This window comes from Apostichopus japonicus, chromosome 3 (genome assembly GCF_037975245.1).
Source record: "Apostichopus japonicus isolate 1M-3 chromosome 3, ASM3797524v1, whole genome shotgun sequence".
Taxonomy (NCBI): Eukaryota; Metazoa; Echinodermata; class Holothuroidea; order Aspidochirotida; family Stichopodidae; genus Apostichopus; species Apostichopus japonicus.
Window position 1 is genome coordinate 20,150,223 of NC_092563.1, and position 20,540 is coordinate 20,170,762.

At 36.1% G+C, this 20,540-nt stretch overlaps 2 protein-coding genes across 11 annotated transcripts in view; one reads left to right on the forward strand and one right to left on the reverse strand.

The window, feature by feature from the left end:
* LOC139965400 (uncharacterized) overlaps nt 1-20,540 on the forward strand; it is a 310,151-nt gene that overhangs the window by 151,712 nt on the left and 137,899 nt on the right. The gene's annotated exons all lie outside the window — the stretch shown is intronic.
* LOC139965384 (uncharacterized) overlaps nt 1-20,540 on the reverse strand; it is a 135,062-nt gene that overhangs the window by 79,376 nt on the left and 35,146 nt on the right. For 8 of the 10 annotated variants that reach the window (XM_071967701.1, XM_071967698.1, XM_071967694.1 and 5 more), the window contains 11 exons: nt 20,170-20,286; nt 18,978-19,205; nt 17,894-18,136; nt 11,508-11,759; nt 8,594-8,848; nt 7,005-7,256; nt 5,486-5,737; nt 5,047-5,298; nt 3,884-4,144; nt 2,587-2,841; nt 456-707 (listed from right to left, as the gene is read on the reverse strand). In XM_071967701.1, coding sequence (XP_071823802.1) covers nt 456-707; nt 2,587-2,841; nt 3,884-4,144; nt 5,047-5,298; nt 5,486-5,737; nt 7,005-7,256; nt 8,594-8,848; nt 11,508-11,759; nt 17,894-18,136; nt 18,978-19,205; nt 20,170-20,286 — 2,619 coding nt within the window. The remainder of the gene's footprint in view (nt 1-455; nt 708-2,586; nt 2,842-3,883; nt 4,145-5,046; nt 5,299-5,485; nt 5,738-7,004; nt 7,257-8,593; nt 8,849-11,507; nt 11,760-17,893; nt 18,137-18,977; nt 19,206-20,169; nt 20,287-20,540) is intronic. The other 2 variants (XM_071967697.1, XM_071967702.1) reach the window with 2 other exon arrangements.

Below are 20,540 nucleotides of genomic sequence, written 5' to 3' on the forward strand. Positions count from 1 at the left end.
TCCCTTCTTGAGATTTCCTGTTTACAAGCTGGGCGTTACAAACGCACACACACACACACTTACGCCATCATGAATGCATAGGTTACGATATTAATCGAAACCAAAAAGGAGTCATTTCTCTTTAGTGAGACAGAGCAGGAACAGCATCAGGGCAAAGGGAAAGCTGAAGGAGTATTTGGATCATTAATCCAAATTGTAAATACTGTTCAATTGCTTCATTCTGTGTTGACTTACTATATTCAATATATTTCCTGTAGAGTAAACAGTTTCGATACAAAATTCCTGTAAAAGTAAGTTGGCCTGACGTTTGTATCCTGTCAGCTTTTTGCAGTTGAAAAAAATAACGGTGAAAACCGCAAACACAATAGCAACAATGCAAATTGTCTCGGAAAACATAAACTAGGAAGACTTTAAATCAATATAAAACACAGTTAATGATCTGATAAAGTGCATACCTGTCTGGACAAGTACAATAAATTCACAGTTGGCTGTGTTGCCAGCCGGATCCAGAAATATATACATCACAGTTGTTTGTCCTATCACAAAGGACTCTCCGGGACTGTGCGTCTGAGTTTGAAGAGTAGCTGTTCCGGAATTGTCAGTTGCAGAAGGTTGAAACCATACAACTTGTGCAGAAGTTTGTCCTGGTTCAATTGTGATAGTCTGCTGTGATGGACAGTCGGAAATAACTGGTGGAACAGTATCAACTGATTGGAATCGTGGGGAGGGGGATAATGAGAAAAAATTAAAGGGTGAGATTTCTAAAATTGCAACACTATAGAATTCTCTCAAAAGAAATTTAAAAACACCAGTGAACTGAAGTGGTGATGATAAGCTTTGAGCTATTTATGTGATATATAGATTCACTTCTATGCATGTAGTTTGAATAAGAGCTTTTGAAACCACTTCACCGAGATCAATCTGAAGTGATCAAATTTGCCTCTACATAATCCATTTTACTGTCTAGAACATTCTTTATTTGTTACATAGTCACTATAAAACAAATCTTTAATGAATGATGGTCCTTGAGTAAACTAATCAGCATTAGTTCAGGCAAGTTTGATTAAATGAATCTGAATCTTCAGCACACTAGATTTAATGATCTTGGAGTCTACATTAACAAACGAGGTGATGTGAGATAAAGTTTCGGAAAAGTGAGACTCACGGATATGCGGTCAATCTGTAAAGGTGACATTAAACAGTCTACCACATATCAAAATGGAGTCTGCCTATGTAAATACATTCTTTGACTACGTAAGAGACAGGACAACTCATTTCTTACATACAACTTGTGACATACAAGTATGTAGCAAAAATTGTCAATGAACTAACCGAAAATGAAAGCCATTTTTAGCATGGTTGTCTGTCACAATGAAACAGTACCATTTAAATCTAGTGAGATGTATATTTCAGTACTTGGTAATGGCAGGAAAAAAATCTTCATCAAACTTTGAAAGATACTATACGATAAGCTGCTGTTTTATAAACTACTCGGAAGAAAAGGGTTTTGTTTTATAGTTTTGAACTATTTTTTTTTTCCCGTTCACTTCACTGTCCCTGAACTAAAGTTCCCATTTGGATATTGCACATGTGAGGGGCTAATGTTACTGACAGTGGCTAGTCTAATATTAAATGTTCATGTAATACTTCCTGTTCTGAATTTTAGTTCACCTATGTCACTGAACTATATTTCCTATTAGAATATTGCACCTGTGAGTGGCTAATGTTACTGATAGTGGTGCAGTCTACTCTTTAAATTCCATGTAATGCTGAACTCTAGGTAACCTCACTGTCAGTGAACTATAGTTCCAATTATGAAATTGCACATGTGAGTGGTCAATGTTACTGGTAGTGGTGCAGTCTACTCTTTAAAGTTCACGTAATACTGATTTTTAGTTCACCTCTGTCACTGAAATAAAGTTCCCATTAGCATATTTTACATGTGAGTGGTAAATGGTACTGTCTGCGGTACAGTCTACTATTCAAAGTTCATGTTATACTGAACTCTAGTTCATGTCAGGAATGTTTGAAGTTCAAAGTTTGCTTCTGTTCTTAAACTATAGTTTTGATCATGAATTTGGTCATGCATACAGTTAACTATCAAGCATCAGAACTTTGCTTAGGTGTATATGGTTAACACAACTGAAAGTAGGACTGACAACTCTTTATAGTTCTTTTCTTAATACCAAAACATAGTTTACAGCAGGAATCTGTTCATTTATATGGTTAGAATTACTGAGGCTAATGTCAAAAGTTGAATTTTGTTATTGATATAAATTTCATGTCAGAAATTTGTACATTTCCACGGTCACTTTTAGTGCCATTTTCACTACCTTGTTACTACATTCACATACAATGAACAAAGAAATGAGTTGGCAGTAGTGTCCGTTAAAAAGGTTTGTGACAATTGTCATTCCTGATTTGAAGAATGTGCCGGGATCTTTAGACAGCACAACTAAAATAAATTAACACATTTATTGTATATAGCTGTACAAGTTATCCTTGAGATAAAGGTGAGCCACATACACGATACACTTCTAATACTGACAGAGGTCTAGTAACGACAGATAAAAGACATAAACATACTTGTTGTTACTATTATAAGGAATGTGCAGCTATTGCTGTTCCCATCAGGATCCACAAACAGATACAGACAACTAGTTTCACCCACAGGGTACGAGTCGCCCCGTTGACAGGTCTGAGTCTGTAGTAAATTTTGTGCATTGGAGTTATCGGTAGCGAATGGTTCATCATAAAACACTACGGTTGAAGTAATACCCAATTCGACTATTGTCCTGACTTCATCTGGACACTGGAAAACCTCTGGTCGGGTAGTGCCCTCTGAAATACAACAATAAATTATAAAAATTGCAACATTTTGGATTTATGTAGTTTAGTATGGTACACAGAAATGCAAGAAAAAAAAACTGTTGCTGAAGACTCTCAGTTTCTTTACTCATTACAATATTAAGGTTTAGAGTATTCTTCTCTTCTTTGTAACTTTAAGGATTAACACGAATTGGTTTAACGATGTTACAGAATATTTACACAGAATTTGAAAAGATGTTGTCTTGATAATGATTCGTTTCATATGATCTGATCGGATATGATCTGCATTTACACAACGACCTTGATCTCAAGCACGGGATCTGAACTTGAGCAGGAGATCAGATGGTATTTAGTGTAAAGGACCCCGACAGACGCAACTTCAACTAGCAGTTTCACTACTAAGACATGCTTTGTTTTCTTAGTTTGAAAACGGTGAATGACGTGTTAAAGTGTTATTATACCCATGATCTAACTCCGCACATATTCAGGGGTACAGAGACAGACTAGTCCATGCCTTTTAAGTACCATTCCCTACATTTTTACAATCAACTAAGATATATAGGTAACCTGTTTTAAAGGATGGGTTCCTCTTCTGTACCAGTGACAATGGATTTCCTTGAAATGGATTTGGAGAGATAGAGAAGTTTATCAGCAATGTTACAATGATTCTATTGTTGTTCTTTTGGATTTGCTTCTAGTAAATCACTCCAAATCATGTCAGTGTAGCAGATATATAACAGTAAAGCAATGCAATGTGTGGTTGTTGACTCCATCATTTTCTATGTGAGGTAGCTATGAGTCATAGATCAAACTGGTTACTGTAACATTTTGATTTTGAGTGCCTTGATATTTCGGTCCACAAGGGTGCACATATGGTACTTGTCAAGACAATTGACTACTACTGCTATCATTCAAATGTCACAAATGATGGTCAGACTGAAACAGGTTTTCAAAGAATCATATATCTTATCATTTATGATAAGTCTACCTGTGGAGGAAATATTGTTACAATTAAAAATTTGATTTAATAAAAAAGACTTCTTTCAACTTGCACCTGTTAGCACTGTGATGGTGAAGACGCATTGACCACTGTTACCCGATGAATCAGTGAAAGTAAAAGTACAAGTAGTTGTTCCTACAGGGTATCTGTCTCCAGAATTACAGCTTGATTCAACATTAATGGAGTTGGAGGCATCCGTGGCTGTTGGTTCATCAAATTGAACTATCGCTGAAGTTATGCCAGGCTCTATGGTAGCAATGACACTTGGAGCATCTATGTCCGGGCATTCCAGGATTTGAGGCCGAAGAGTATCAACTGCAGGAGAAATGAAAGAATATTACCACCATCTCTAATGCTCTATCATTTCAGAGAACTAAAAAACAATATAAGAACAAAGGTATAAAGTAGGCAGTTGACTTTCATAACCATATTTCTAATTAAACTTCCAGTATTATTTTGTGGAAACTCTGTGAAATGATTTTTCGGTCCATAAATTTACTTTGAGGCAGTATAGTTAGTCCCAGTATACAATGTCAAAGATGCCTTATACCTGTTTTTCATCTGCAAAGAGAAGACCATATCCAGTTACCTCTGCTATGACAGTGTCATAGCAATAAATTCAGAGCTGATCATTGTTTTCAAATGCAATGTCAATTCTTGAAATGTCTGTTATAACATCCATTCAATAAACCAACAGAGTGGTTTTTTGTTCAAGAATACATCTGATGCTAGGAGAAAATATGCTACAAATGCAAAAAGCTATATGAAAAGAAAGAATTCAAATACTCCTGTCACCTATCACCTTGATGGCAGTGAACAGTGAAAATAACCACCATTCTTTGAGAGTCAATTTTTTTCTATTTGTCACGAGAGGACTAAGAAAAAAACTGATAATGTTCAGATTTCACTCATGTTTTGAAAGCTGCCAGTTGATATGCGTATGTCAAATTGTATTAAAGGCAGGGGAAAATGTCAACTTGTTATTAAAGGCAAAGGAAGCACAAAACTGAAAATAAAAGTACATCTTTTTGATAAGTGCATTTCCTGATATGTACGGTAATTTTTCATGAAACATCAAAATTAAGGAAATCGTTTAAATTTCTCTTCTGGTTGAAAAAGCTCTCATACTTTAGTTTATTTCCATTGTAATATCTGATAACAAACTTCGCTTGTCACGAAGAACAATGAAGCAAAATTGCGTCTATTATATCACTCACTTGTAAAGACCTGGACAGGAAATGAACATGTGTCAGAATTTCCAGATCCATCTGTGCAAGTGTAGGTTACTACAGTATCTCCTACCAGGAAGAAGGAACCTGGCAGATTGGATCTGGCTGTCACAGAAGCTACGTTTGAAATATCTTGACAGGTAGGCTCAATCCAAGTAACCCGACGCCCTGGGTTACCTAACTCAGTGCTTTCAGATACAAAAGCTGGCAAGTTGACACATTCTGGAGGTGTGGTGTCAACTGAAAGAAGAAAACCAATGCAACAATTAGCCAAACAGTCATCAAACAGTACTAGATGATACATTTCAAATTTTGAAAATTCAATATTTATTCTATATCCTTTTGTTCCTTCATCATGATGAAATTACAACAATTTCCTTGGAACAGGTGAAACTTATATGGAAATAAACCAAAGATGAAAATTTACCAATTGTTATTGAGATAATAAAGCTGCAAACGGCCCCATTCTGACTGCTGTCTGTGAAGGTGTAGATCACTTTGGTTATTCCCACTGGAAAGAAATCATTTGGTGCGTGTGTCCTGTCAACTAACATAGCAGTACCAGATATATCTGTGGCTGATGGTTCAGTCCATGTAATGATTAGTCCTGGTACACCCAACTCAACCTGTCTTTCAATCAGACTGGGACAATTCACAATCATTGGTGGAGTAATGCCCTCTGCAAATGTGAAAAATGGATACATCATTTTATAAGAATTTAAGACTCATAGCATGCGAAAGCCACATTCAGACCTGTATGCAGCACATACAAGTCCCGGAAAGTAATTGTCAAGTACTGAGATTTGTCCAATTCCTAAATGAGTAAGTCACAGAAAACAAGATTCACATACACATGGATACTTGTAATTTTACATGTGTCCTTGTCCTTTTACATGAATAGATGCCTAAGCAGTTAACCTTTCCTAACATATTATTTTATATATGTACTTCTCCTATTATATTAAAAGATACCTTAGCTGTTAACCTTACCTTACAAATAATTTAATATGTGTACTTGTCGTATCACATGATTAGATGCCTCTATGGTTATGCTAGCCTTTAAATAACTCATATGGATATATTGGTCATGATACAAGACCATACATCTTTGTAGCTATCCTTTTCTACTATATAGTTATAGATGGATATATTGGTTCTGATACATGACTATATACCACAGCGGTCATAAATTGCTAAGTCATATGGATATACTGGTGCTGATACATAACCATATATCTTTGTGGATATCCTTTCTACAATATATTTATAGATGGGTTAACCAGATCGATATTTTGGTCCTGGTACATAACCATACACAGTTTTGGATATCCTTTGCTTCTACATATTTACAGATGGATATATTGGTCCTGATACATGACTTTATATCGCAGCGGTCACAGATTGCTGTATTGGTTCTAGTACATGACTATACACCGCAGCGGTCATAAATTGCTAAGTCATATGGATATACTGGTGCTGATACATAACCATATATCTTTGTGGATATCCTTTCTACAATATATTTATAGATGGGTTAACCAGATCGATATTTTGGTCCTGGTACATAACCATACACATTTTTGGATATCCTTTGCTTCTACATATTTACAGATGGATATATTGGTCATGATACATGACATTATATCGCAGCGGTCACAGATTGCTAAGTTATATGGATATATTAGTCCTGATACATAACCATACATCTTTGTGGCTATCCTAATGTACTATATATTTATAGATGCTTTAATATTGGTGATTAAGCATATCACTTACACAGTATAAATCAATAACTCTGGTAAATTACTAAGCAGTGGTTGGTTATCAATGTCACTGAGTACTTGTCTCTGTATGAAGCTAATCCTCAACTGTGCTCATCTTAAATATAACATTAAATATGATTACAGTAATCATTAACCTTAAGTACTTGAATTTGTCAATCTTACCAGTAATGACAGTTACTACAAAGCTACAACTAGCAGCATTGCCACTTGCATCTGAAAATATGTACGCCACAGTGGTCAGGCCAATTGAAAAGCTTTCTCCTGGTCCATTAGAACGTGATGTCATTATGACTGTTCCAGATAAGTCGGTGGCTGTTGGTTCCGTCCGTCCAACAACAGCAGTTGGAGTTCCTAACTCAATGACAGCAGACATATCATTGGGACATCCAGAAATTTTTGGTGGAACTGTATCCTCTACGAAAAAGAAATAAATGCAACATGTGTTACCCAACCTTTAAGTCAAAGTATTCAATTTCAGGATTCAACTTTGGACATTGGATCTATTGATTTAATGACAAAACTACACAATTTCAGTAAATATGTTGTTCTATTCTCTGCCGGGACTTGCCTCTGAAAACTAAAATTTCATGGGGCAACATTAGAAACATGAAATATTTGCTAAACAGCAGACATTGGTCAAATCTTTAGTTCACAGGCCAGCCACTGACTTACCACCTAGGAAATCATTTCAAAACAGAATTCTAATTTCAAATGCCACTCTTTAGCTACTTTCTTCATACAGACCGTCGTCTAACAGCTTGCATATTTGGTATATGCCTCACCTTGACCGTGTGTTGAAAATGTTATGCTTAAATTACTAGAAATCGGTAGAATACGCTAGAGCAACAAATACATATGATGGAGCAATATTCAGTCCCCAGCCTCAACGATTAAATTGAAGAAGAAAATAAGTGTGAAAAGAATATAGTTGAAAATGTTTACAGGTACAGTAAAGAGTAGTTTGAGAGAAAAACCTCGACCAGTTAGCTGACAGTACAGTGTAGGACTTTTGTCTATGTAAGGCAACCTGGACCAGCGAGCTGGCAGTACAACAGTCAGTGCATGACGTAAGTCCATAAGGCAACCTAGACCAGCTAGCTGGCAGTACAACAGTCAGTGTAGGACTTTATTGTATTTAAAGCTAGCTTTACTGTCCTAATACACACTTTAGTTATAGATATGCTATGTAGTGCTCATGGCCATGTCATCTAAATGTGTAATGCAATTTAAATGTTGTATTTGTTTCGTTCAAAATTAGACCTTGTATGAAAGAAACTCTAAGTGCATCACAATAACTCATTAATTCATAATTATTTTATCGTAAGAAATGGGTTAGAATTTCTTGGTTTGGATATAATTTAGAACAATATCAGTGTTTTATTAAACAAGAAATAAATCCTTATACATATAGCTGAAAATGTTAGGGTATAAAACAGACTGCAGATTCTTTGGCAGGTTGTCATGAAAAGATCTCCCTTTGATAGATGTAAATACCAGCTTGGAAATCTATCGGTTCAAAGAAACAGAACATATATATATAGTGAGACATTTGGCACCATGATTGTTGCAGGGTAAAGTTGACATGCAGATTTAATTAGACTAAGATGTACCAGAAAAATAGGTTCCATGTAGTTTTCCAAGTCTTAGGGTTTCATGATCGCTAAGTATGGCAATGAAAAATTGTTGCCCAAGAAATGCAAATCTCCTGTGCAAAAAGGATACGACATACTGACTGGATCTATCAAACTTACTTTGAACAATTCTAACAATCAGAACACAATTTTCTGTATTTCCAGAGGCATCTGAGCAAGTGTAGACAACATTGGTATCACCAACAATGAAGAAGGAACCAGAAGTGTGGGTCCTCGCTGACACTTCACCAGTACCCGAGATGTCAACACATATAGGTTCTGGCAGGTTATCAACAACCAGGCCAGAGTCCCCAAGTTCCACACACTCTAAGATTTCAATTGGCAAATTAGTGCAAACTGGTGGAGTGGTGTCCACTGACAAACAAGGAAGGAAACAAAAACAGAATATGTTATCCACAGAGGTGAAGCTAGTCTCACAACCAATATATGTCTGATTCTTTTATTAAATTAATATCATTGGGATAAGATATGCAACCTTAACTGATAAGACAAATAAGATGGTTTCAAACATTGTAAGTTCTTTCTGATGATTGCTTGATTGTTTGATCCTGTAATAACAAAATTGTAACTCTATTAACATTGCCAAGCAACCAATTAAACCCAAAGTCAAACTGCAATACTCATTGTTTCCAGTATGCTTCCCTACAAGCAGAGTTTGCCTTTTGTTCCTGAAATTGAACAGGAACTCGTACATGCAAGATGAACAAATCTAGTCCTTTATAATTTAATTGAGACAGACAGGACTGGTTAGACTTGTCAAAACACTCTTCAAATGAAACAAGTAATAGCTAGATATAGCTATATAGAGAATGATAAAGATATAACTGAGGAGTACCAGAGGCATGACTGATGAGACTTGTCAAAACACTATATAAATGAGACAATAGCTAGAAATAGCTATATAGAGAATGATAAAGATAAAGCTAGGAAGTACCACAGACAGGACTGTTGAAACTTATCAAAACGCTCTATAAATGAACCGGGAAAGGGTCATGGTGGTTTTATATCAAGACCACAGTAATAACCAGGAATAGCTATATAGCAAATGATAAAGATATATCTAGGGAGTACCACAGACAGGACTGATCAGACTTGTCAAAACACTCTAAAAACTACTTTAAACGTGCATTGATCAAACAAGATGAAATGTCAAAGCGGTTTGACATTTAAACCACAGTAAAACAAGGCACAAGTATGTCAGGATAAGTGGCACAGACAAAAGAAGGGGAGAACGGCCTGGGTACCATGGCCTCTCACCTTAGACCATCAGTTTGGGGAAATGATACAGTCAAGAGATTTGGCAATTACCCAGGGAAGAAATGGACCAATACTACAGGTCTAAATCCCCCCTCTCATTTTCAGGTTCACACTAAGTATATATTAGCACAAACTTGCACATATAGCTACTAATAAGCCTAATTTATGGCATGCTTTTTTTATTTATTTATGGCATGCTTTATGCTAATTTATGGCATGCTTTAGATTGGTCCATTTGATGACTAACTTTTGAAATCCCCAATACCCTTCATAGTAGACTGCTTTAATGACCAGAGGGCAACACCCACCCCACATCCCTGTTGAAAATTTTTTGATTTGCATTTAGCCCTCGCACAAAGGGTTAGGCGTCTACCTAATGAAGTGAAGGGAATTTATTATTATTTATCACAACAGCCACCCACTTAGAGCTACTAATATAGACCTAAAGTATGGTCTCAATATACAAATATACATATATAAGTGAGAACTTATCAAATATTGCATGTTGTCAAAGATAAGTTACAGAATAGCATCTAAAATCATGAAAAAAAAATTATGACTTAATGCAGATAATTACATGACAGGAGTTTCATTCTAGGGACACCTTCTAGGTTTCACAATATTAAACCTGTTGAACTCAATTGACCATTGACCTCCGCAGAAAAAATACGCTTCCTGTATTCAATGTGGTTCTTCTGTACACCCAATATGAGGTCTGCCAAAGCCTATTTTCCTGAGCTACTATGTTTACAAGGTTTTGGCAATTTAACCCCTAGTGACCCTAAATGACATTTGACCTCCACAGAAAACAAAAGGCTTCCTGTACACAACGTGGTACTTCTACACACTAAATATGAGGTTTTCCCAAGTTTCCTTTCTTGAGCTATCGTGTTTACAATTTTTTTGACAATTTGACCCCTGGTGACCCTAAATGACCTTTGACCTCCACAGAAAACAATAGGCTTCCTGTACTTAATATATTACTTCTACACACTAAATATGTTTGCACAAGCTTCCCTCCTTGAGATAACGTGTTTACAAGGATTTCACATTTTGATCCCTAGTGACTTTAAATGACCTTTGACATCCACAGAAAACAATATGCTTCTTGTACTTCATGTGGTATATCTACACACCAAACATGAAGTTGGTTTAACATTTCCTTCTTGAGATATCGTGTTTACAAGGTGTTCACCATTGGACACCTAGTGACCCTAAATGACCTTTGACCTTCACAGAAAACAATAGGCTTCTTTACTCAATGTGGTTCATCTAACACACTAAACATGAAGTTGGTCAAACATTCCCTTCTTGAGATATCGTGTTTACAAGCTGGGCGTCACAAACGCACACACACACGCACTTACGCCATCATGAATGCATAGGTCACGATATTCATCGAAACCAAAAAGGAGTCATTTCTCTTTAGTGAGACAGAGCAGGAACAGCATCAGGGCAAAGGAACGCTGAAGGAGTATTTGGATCATTAATCCAAATTATAAATACTGTTCAATTGCTTCATTCTGTGTTGACTTACTATATTCAATATATTTCCTGTAGAGTAAACAGTTTCGATACAAAATTCCTGTAAAAGTAAGTTGGCCTGACGTTTGTATCCTGTCAGCTTTTTGCAGTTGAAAAAATAACGGTGAAAACAGCAAACACAATAGCAATAATGCAAATTGTCTTGAAAAACATAAACTAGGAAGAATCACATCAATATAAAAAACAATTAATGATATGATAAAGTGCATACCTGTCTGGACAAGTACAATAAATTCACAGTTGGCTGTGTTGCCAGCCGGATCCAGAAATATATACATCACAGTTGTTTGTCCTATCACAAAGGAATCTCCAGGACTGTGCGTCTGAGTTTGAAGAGTAGCTGTTCCGGAATTGTCAGTTGCAGAAGGTTGAAACCATACAACTTGTGCAAAAGTTTGTCCCGGTTCAAGTGTGATAGTCTGTTGTGATGGACAGTCGGAAATAACTGGTGGAACAGTATCAACTGATGGGAATTGGGGGAGTGGGATAATGAGAAAAAATTAAAAGGTGAGATTTCTAAAATTGCAACACTATAGAATTCTTTCAAAAGAAATTAAAAGAATTTTAAAAACACCAGTGAACTGAAGTGGTGATGATAAGCTTTGAGCTATTTATGTGATATATAGATTCACTTCTATGCATGTAGTTTGAATAAGAGCTTTTAAAACCACTTCACCGAGATCAATATGAAGTGATCAAATTTGCCTCTACATAATCCATTTTACTGTTTAGAACGTTCTTTATTTGTAACATAGTCACTATGAAACAAATCTTTAATGAATGATGGTCCTTGAGTAAACTAATCAGCATTAGTTCAGGCAAGTTTGATTAAATAAATCTGAATCTTCAGCACACTAGATTTAATGATCTTGGAGTCTACATTAACAAATGAGGTGATGTGAGATAAAGTTTCGGAAAAGTGAGACGCACGGATATGCGGTCAATCTGTAAAGGTGACATTAAACAGTCTACCACATATCAAAATGGAGTCTGCCTATGTAAATACATTCTTTGACTAAGTAAGAGACAGGACAACTAATTTCTTATATACAACTTGTGCCATACAAGTATGTAGCAAAAATTTTCAATGAACTAACCGAAAATGAAAGCCATTTTTAGCATGGTTGTCTGTCACAATGAAACAGTTTCATTTAAATCTAGTGAGATATATATTTCCATATTTAGTAATGGCAGGAAAAAAATCTGCATCAAACTTTTAAAGATACTATACGATAAGCTGCTGTTTTATAAACTACTGTGAAGAAAAGGGTTTTGTTTTATAGTTTTGAACTATTTGTTTTTTTCGTTCACTTCACTGTCCCTGAACTAAAGTTCCCATTTGGATATTGCACATTTGAGTGGCTAATGTTACTGACAGTGGCTAATCTACTATTACATGTTCATGTAATACTTCCTGTTCTGAATTCTAGTTCACTTTTGACACTGAACTATATTTCCATTAGAATAATGCACCTGTGAGTGGCTAATATTACTGATAGTGTTGCAGTCTACTCTTTAAAGTTCATGTAATACTGAACCCTAGTTAACCTCACTATCTGTGAACTATAGTTCCAATTATGAAATTGCACATGTGAGTGGTCAATGTTACTGACAGTGGTGTAGTCTACTCTTTAAAGTTCACGTAATACTGATTTCTACTTGACCTCTGTCACTGAACTAAAGTTCCCATTAGGATATTTCACATGTGAGTGGTTAATGGTACTGCCTGCGGTACAGTCTACTATTCAAAGTTCATGTTATACTGAACTCTAGTTCACGTCAGGAATGCTTTAAGTTCAAAGTTTGCTTCTGTTCTTAAACTATAGTTTTTCATCAAGAATTTGGTCATGCATACAGTTAACTATCAAGCATCAGAACTTTGCTCAGGTGTATATGGTTAATACAACTGAAAGTAGGACTGACAACTCTTTATAGTTCTTTTCTTAATACCAAAACATAGTTTACAGCAGGAATCTGTTCATTTATATGGTTAGAATTACTGAGGCTAATGTCAAAAGTTGAATTTTGTTATTGATATAAATTTCATGTCAGAAATTTGTACATTTCCACAGTCACTTTTAGTGCCATTTTCACTACCTTGTTACTACATTCACATACAATGAACAAAGAGATGAGTTGGCAGTAGTGTCCGTAAAAAAAGTTAGTGACAATTGTCAGCCCAGATTTGAAAAATGTGCTGGGATCTTGAGACGGCACAACTATAACATCGAAGGCATCTAAGAAAGTAGGTGGAATCCATTGTATGGTAGTCCCTGGCAAATCCACTCGCAAAGAGACTAAATTTAAGCAGGATTGCTTTACCCATGCAACATAGTAGCATTGGATAGGATTCAATTAGGATTCAAACACCAAGGATGTATTAAGCTATGACATCAGCTTTTTGCTGATCAGTTTAAAAATCCAAAACATCACACACACCGGCACACGGCATCACCATGGCATTGATTCCTTTCGCCTCGCGTAGATGTTAAATACGTATGAGCAGATGGACATTTTTAACCGATTTGGAGCTAGCAAGTCAGCTCTGCCACCAACAATTACACTAATTATTTTATTGAAGAATGAGAGTTACATGACATAGTTTATACACTATGAAATGGTTTTACAACTTACTGCCACAGCTAAAGTCATCCAGTATAAATCAAGGAGCATCTTGCCAATTTGGAGGTCATTCAAGATAAATCTTTTCACCCCTTGAAGCTCACAGTGTTAAACCTTACAAGGGCCACTTCAGTGTGTGTTTAAATCCCCGCTCCCAATACTAGAGTATCAACTCTCTGAAGCAGAGTTCATTACCTGGTGACTTTGTATATTGTTGATGACCTATTGTATATTGAGCCCATTCACTAAACTGCAATTGATCAAACTTTTTCCAGCCTTCTCTGGAAAAGTGTTGAGAGGATATTGAGGCAGGGGTGTGAATTGACTCCCATTCCTGCTTCTCTGACCGCCATTTAACGTCCCCATCCGGCGGACGAGAGTAAATACCCCATCACCATCGACATCACCAAGAGAGTTGTTTCGAAACCAATTGAAGAACAGAAACAAACCCATCATTCCCGAGTTCACAAACCAGAAATATCAAATCCACGGGTGTCTCCGCATATCACCACTGCAATGCAGCAATTTTTGAATAGGTCAAGAAAATATATCTACTGTCAGAATTTTGATCCTGGAACCTAATGATTGTGAGGCGGACACTCTAACCGTAAAACTAAGCCTTTGCCATGTATGTTAGGGCTAAATTACTAGAAATCAACAAGAGTATGCAAACCTGCTTAACAAAGCCATTCACGGGAAGAAATTTGCAATAGAGCAACATATATGATGGAGCAATATTCAGAAAGATATTACAGTCCCCAGCCTCAACAACTAAATTGAAGAAGAAAATATGTGAAAGGAATAAAGTTGAAAATGGTTACAGTTACAGTAAAGAGTAGTTTGAAGAAGAAACCCGGACAAGTTAGCTGGCAGTAAAACAGTCAGTGTAGGACTTAGGTATATGTAAGGTAACCTGGATCAGCTAGCTGGCGGTACAACAGTCAGTGTAAGACTTAAGTTTATGTACGTCAACCTGGACCAGCTAGCTGGCAGTACAATAGTCAGTGTAGGACGTAAGTATATGTAAGGTAACCTGGACCAGCTAGCTGGCAGTACATCAGTTAAAGTAGGACTTAAGTTCACGTAAGGCAACCTGGACAAGCTATCTGACAATACAACAGTCAGTTTGGGACGTCTACATTAGGCAACCTGTTCCAGCTAGCTGGTAGTAGAACAGTCAGTGAAGGATTAAGTTTATGTAAGGCAACCAGGTCCAGCTTTGTTATTTCTCAGTCTCAGGGTTTCCTTTACCATGATCGCTAAGTACGACATTGGAAAATTGTTGCCCAAGAAATGCAAAACTCCACTGGCCTAATATAATAAATGAACAAAGTGAATACTGTTTGCAGGTTCATATTCAATATATGCAAAGTTAATGTTTCTTGTTGTATTCATTTTAAGGTATATGAAACTAGAAATTTAAGTTCAGAAAGTTGATTTTTAAGCAGTTTGCAGCAAGTACCTCACAAGGTGAAATTGTACTAAGCCGACTTAGATGCTGTCAGATTGTTAGGTAATAATCTTCAGAGTTAAAGATTTATGTTAAAATATCCTGGAAGATCTCACCGAAAACAAACTCTATACAGAATCGCAGATAGCAAGATTCCCAGATTATATCAGTTTACTGGATCTCTACACCATGCATGCAGTGAACTACACAGAACAGCTATTAACCTATATATCAGTTTAGTAGATGTATCAATGTTAGTGCAATGTTGTTCCATGTACTTATTTTCCATAAAGAGAGTACAGTTAAATCCTGAAAGTAACAGTATAGCTTGCAATGGAACTAAGAACTTAGCTCTCTATTTTGACATGGTTTCAACTGTGCAGCAGCTCTACAACGATAAAGGGAAGAATATGGCAAAAGTGCACCTTTGTAGAGAATTGTACATTTGTAGGGAATTGTGCACCAGCAAATGTGCATAGTATAGGACCGTACACTTGCCTAAGTGTGGACGATATGCACAGTTAGAGAGAACCAGAAAAATTGGTAAAGTGGCGAGGTGCACAGATTAACAAAAGTTAATGTTATGTTAAATGATGTGGTGAAGCAATGCACAACAAAAGTACAAATTTTTACGAGGAAGTGATAGCTTCAGTTATTTTGCCTTTTCAACTTGTGCACATATAAACCAGCTGTTTCCTTGAATGACCATTGACCTCTGAGCACATGAAATAATTACTAACAGAGGCCAAACAGCCATACCAAAACTCTGTTCCACTGCTACAACATGGACGACACCTGCAACAACCTTGACTGGATTTATATTAAATATGTCATCATTTGTCTGTAAATTGTAATGCCTTTGAGTGATTATGATTTATATAAAGACTGATTTATTCACGTGAATATATGTTCCCATGGACCTTTGTATAAATTTTTGTCAGCCAGTTACAGCTAGTGGCCATCAGTAATTCAGAGCCGATTTTCAAAAGCTTTACGGTAAAGATAAGATGACTGCAACATACAAACAACGTTAATGCCACACAATTGACTTCGGGGTGAAAACATCGCACATTTATTGATAGGTGACTATCACTGGCACAGAAACATAATCCACAGATGTGAAACTAGTGTATGCCATTGGCAAACGTTTTTAATTTTGCTGTCAATGGTTTGTGGTTAGAAGAGACAAGTAAAACTGCTTGAATGATATGTTAACTTTTGTATTCCATATGTGACTGTGACTGTCATATGTGTGATCATGTATAGCACTACCTCACTTCTACTTAGGCTGCATTCTATCATATGCATATACTCCCATCTATTTTTCCTTTGCCTACTACATTTCTCACTCTTACCAAGCTACATTGTTGCACTTCAGAAGTGTAATCAAGTAAATCACAGAATGTGGACAAGTTTATAATCAGGGTGAGTGTTGTGATGTAACATTAAATGGATCTCATCAAGATTTTCTAGTTTTATCCCATTGGTGGCCGTTATATGATATCGAACCAAGGCATAAAATACTCTATTAGTCTGCAGTGTTGATGTTGCAATAATCATAGCCTACCATATTGTAATATGGGTGTTACAGCCTAATGTTGTATCCCAACTCACATACCTGTAATTCTGTGGTCGATCTATTTTTATGTGGACTATAATAACAGTTTATGCTATTTCATATATGATTCCATGATGTTTCTTGTATTCATTCATGTATTACAGGGTAAATTCAATTACCGCGTATATCTCAGTAACTTTATACAGGCCAAATTGTGGTATAATAATGTATCAGTTGACTTAGCTAACATCAATATACATTCTTATCTCTCTCCCGTGCGATTATTCGTCATTCCGTCCATTCACTCATCACTCAACATACTGGTCAATATTGTGATGACTTCCATACATGTATTTTACCTAGATGTGGTTAAGGTCCATTCCTTCATCTTCTTAAACCTGATTATGTTAATATGTTTTAGTGATTTTGAATTGATGGTTTCATTGAATTTTACTTTATATTTGGATACTGTCTTTGCTGTTATGTCACCGTGTATCTGATATTGTGATCTTTGGCTCATCTCAAATGACCTTTCTCTTGTACCTAATTCCACCAGTTTTTCACTTAACACTGATGATCTACCAGCTTTAACTTTCAAGCTATCATTGTTTCCCATCTCTTCAGTTCTTTTTACAAGTTGTAAAAATTATGAACTTTAAACTGCACAAAGGTTTTTATTACCCCTTTTACAAATGTGAAATACTGTGATCTTTTGCCGAATTCAAATGACCTTTCACTCGTACCAAATTCCACCAGTTTCTCACGAAACTATGATGTTCAACTCTCAAGCTATCATGTTTGACAAGCTTTTCCAGACTTGTTGTCCGTCACAATGATCGATGGGTTGATGATGTCTTACATGGCAATGCACATATTGACGCACCAAGTATGAAGCTCTTGCAAAGCAACACTTTCAACTACGAACTTTGTCTGAGTGTACTTAATACTTAACTTTGACAATACTCACGCAGCTCGACTGTAACCACAAACGTAACAACTACTGTGTTGCCACAACGATCTGAAAAGGTATTATTCACAACCGTCGAACCAATCGGTAAAACATCTCCAGATCTGTGACTAGCTGAAACCAGATATGCCACGCTTAAAGCATCCTCAGCTGTAGGTTCCTCGAATTCAACTGCAGCTCCCACCGCTGTCACATTGATGGTAACGTCCCTGACGTTGCTAACGGTAGGAGGTTCAACATCAACTGGAGAGATATCAGACATAAAATAATATGTAGGACCTACTTTCAGAAACAAGTCCCATTGAGTGCACACTAACAATTACTTCCCTGTTTGGGCGTTAAAACTCATTTTCCAAAAATGAAATAATATCTGCAGATTTAAGACTCAATCAGCAAAACTAATGACCAGTCTAAAACCTGAAAATGTACATGGCTTTTCAAACTCTTTTAAGAAAGTATATTTATCAAATATCATAATGAAATATCCAAAAATAGAAGAAACTACCCCTTCTTGTAACCAAAAGATTTTATCAGAATGGTCATTTCATCATCACCCATCCATATGTCGTATGATAAGCATCTATGACTGTTCATTTGTATTTTAATCAATCTTTAATTTCTGTTGAGATATATATTAAAGTAGGTGGAATTATTGTATCTTGTGTGATACATTTGCATTAAGTGATATGATCTTTAAATTTTAATGACAATAATTTTACTCCGAAAAAATTTACGCTTTAATTTGGTGCCTTGAAGGTTCGCATATAACCGTCGTAATCTACCAGGATTAACATGTTCAAAGTTTAATCTAGATCGAAATTAGCCTTTACAGGTGGATTTGATTCTCATCTCTAGGTTTGGGTCCGTATCCCTGAGTCAGATCCATACTTAGTTTATAGGTCCGTGATAAAAATTTGGTGCTCCAAGCACTCGGAAAGCTTAATATAATGATTACCTTCTTCACGGGGAGGGGGGGGGGGCAGTTGCAGCAAAAAAAAACATTTTATGGCACAACTTAATTGTTTTGTTGTAGTATGAAGTGGATGCTAAATAAAACACATACATTTACAAAGGTAGTATATACCTGTTTGGTGCAAAACCCTGAATTCACAGGTGATTATTCTTGTAGCAGAATCGAGGATGACATATGTCACTGAAGTTTCACCAACTGGAAACAGATCGCCTGGTCTATGACTTTGGAACAAGACAGAACCAGCAGGTTCTATCCACGACACGACTGCCTCTGCTCCCCCACCGTTTGTCAACAAATATATATCATCTGGACAAGTAATTGTTTGCATTACTCCAACCACTGAAAGAAAGATGAACTGTCTGGCTCCAAACAAGATATATCTATACATATTGATTACGAGGGTGGGGGGGGGGTGGGAGCAAGCAGTAGACATGTTTGTGTTTAAAGTAGTATAGGCACTGTCCGTAAATAAATTTTTAGAAAAGTACAAAATGCATGATAGAGTTGTCCTTCTGGTAAATGTGTTTAGCCACAACTCAACAATTTTGAAAGGTGTACTTTAGCCATACCAATTATGTGCACTGCTCATTAAATATCATTTTACCGTGCTTGTACTTTAAAAGTGTTTGTACATTTGACACACTTATATCAAAATGTCTAATAAGTATGTAACAATATCGGATTTTGTGGCATCTTCCATTATTCAAAGAATTGTTTGACTAGATGGTTTCGTGCCCAGCCTTCAACAATTCTCTCTATTCCAATTCAATTACTTATTAGGCAATGGCTTGTTTACCAGCGATGGGACCAGTTATCTAGAATAGTCTTCAACGCCATAATAATCCCACCTACTGCTGTGTTTCCCAATTCCCATCCTACCCCTTTCTCCCTTCCCCTTCCATTCCTCCCTGCCCCCTCCCTCCCTTTAACTATGGTTCCATTTCTCGGATTTATATCTTGTAATAAACTTAATAATAATACTATTAATTAATAATTGTAATATTAGTACTTCATAAATATCCATTCATTTTGAAAGTATACATACTGCAATAAAATCAATCATAATAATATTAATTAATAATAGTTATCTTAAAAATTAATAAATCCGAATTCATTTTTAAAGTGAAGCTTACACCCTGCAATAAATATAGTAAATCTTCATTAATTTTGAACGCACATTTCCTGTAATAAAAATGAATTTTAAACAGAAATAAACCAACATCTTCTCTTTTTTCTTCTACATGTTTTCAATTACAATGCTTGCATATAATTTCTTCCTTTTTGGTATTTCTGATGTACTTACTTTGATTGCAAATTTGTCCTATAAATCCAGAAGGACAATCACAGCTGAACTCGTTGACACCGGTGATAACGCAGGAACCAGCATTTAGACAAGGATTAGGACTACAGGGAGTTTGAACTACAAACAATTCAGATCAAATTTAAACCAACCACTGAATTATACAATTAAAATTATACGTTGCAAAAACAAAAATAGTATGGTCTGTTACATATTCAAGCGACTGCAATAAATATCAGTTAATGTAAGTAGACAGCAAGTAGACAGCAAATGAATCCAAATTTGCACTACACACAGCTAAAAAAGAAACATCTACGTAAACAGGTTTGGACAATATGAAAAGGCATTTCTCAGCTCCGAGAAATTCACTTTAT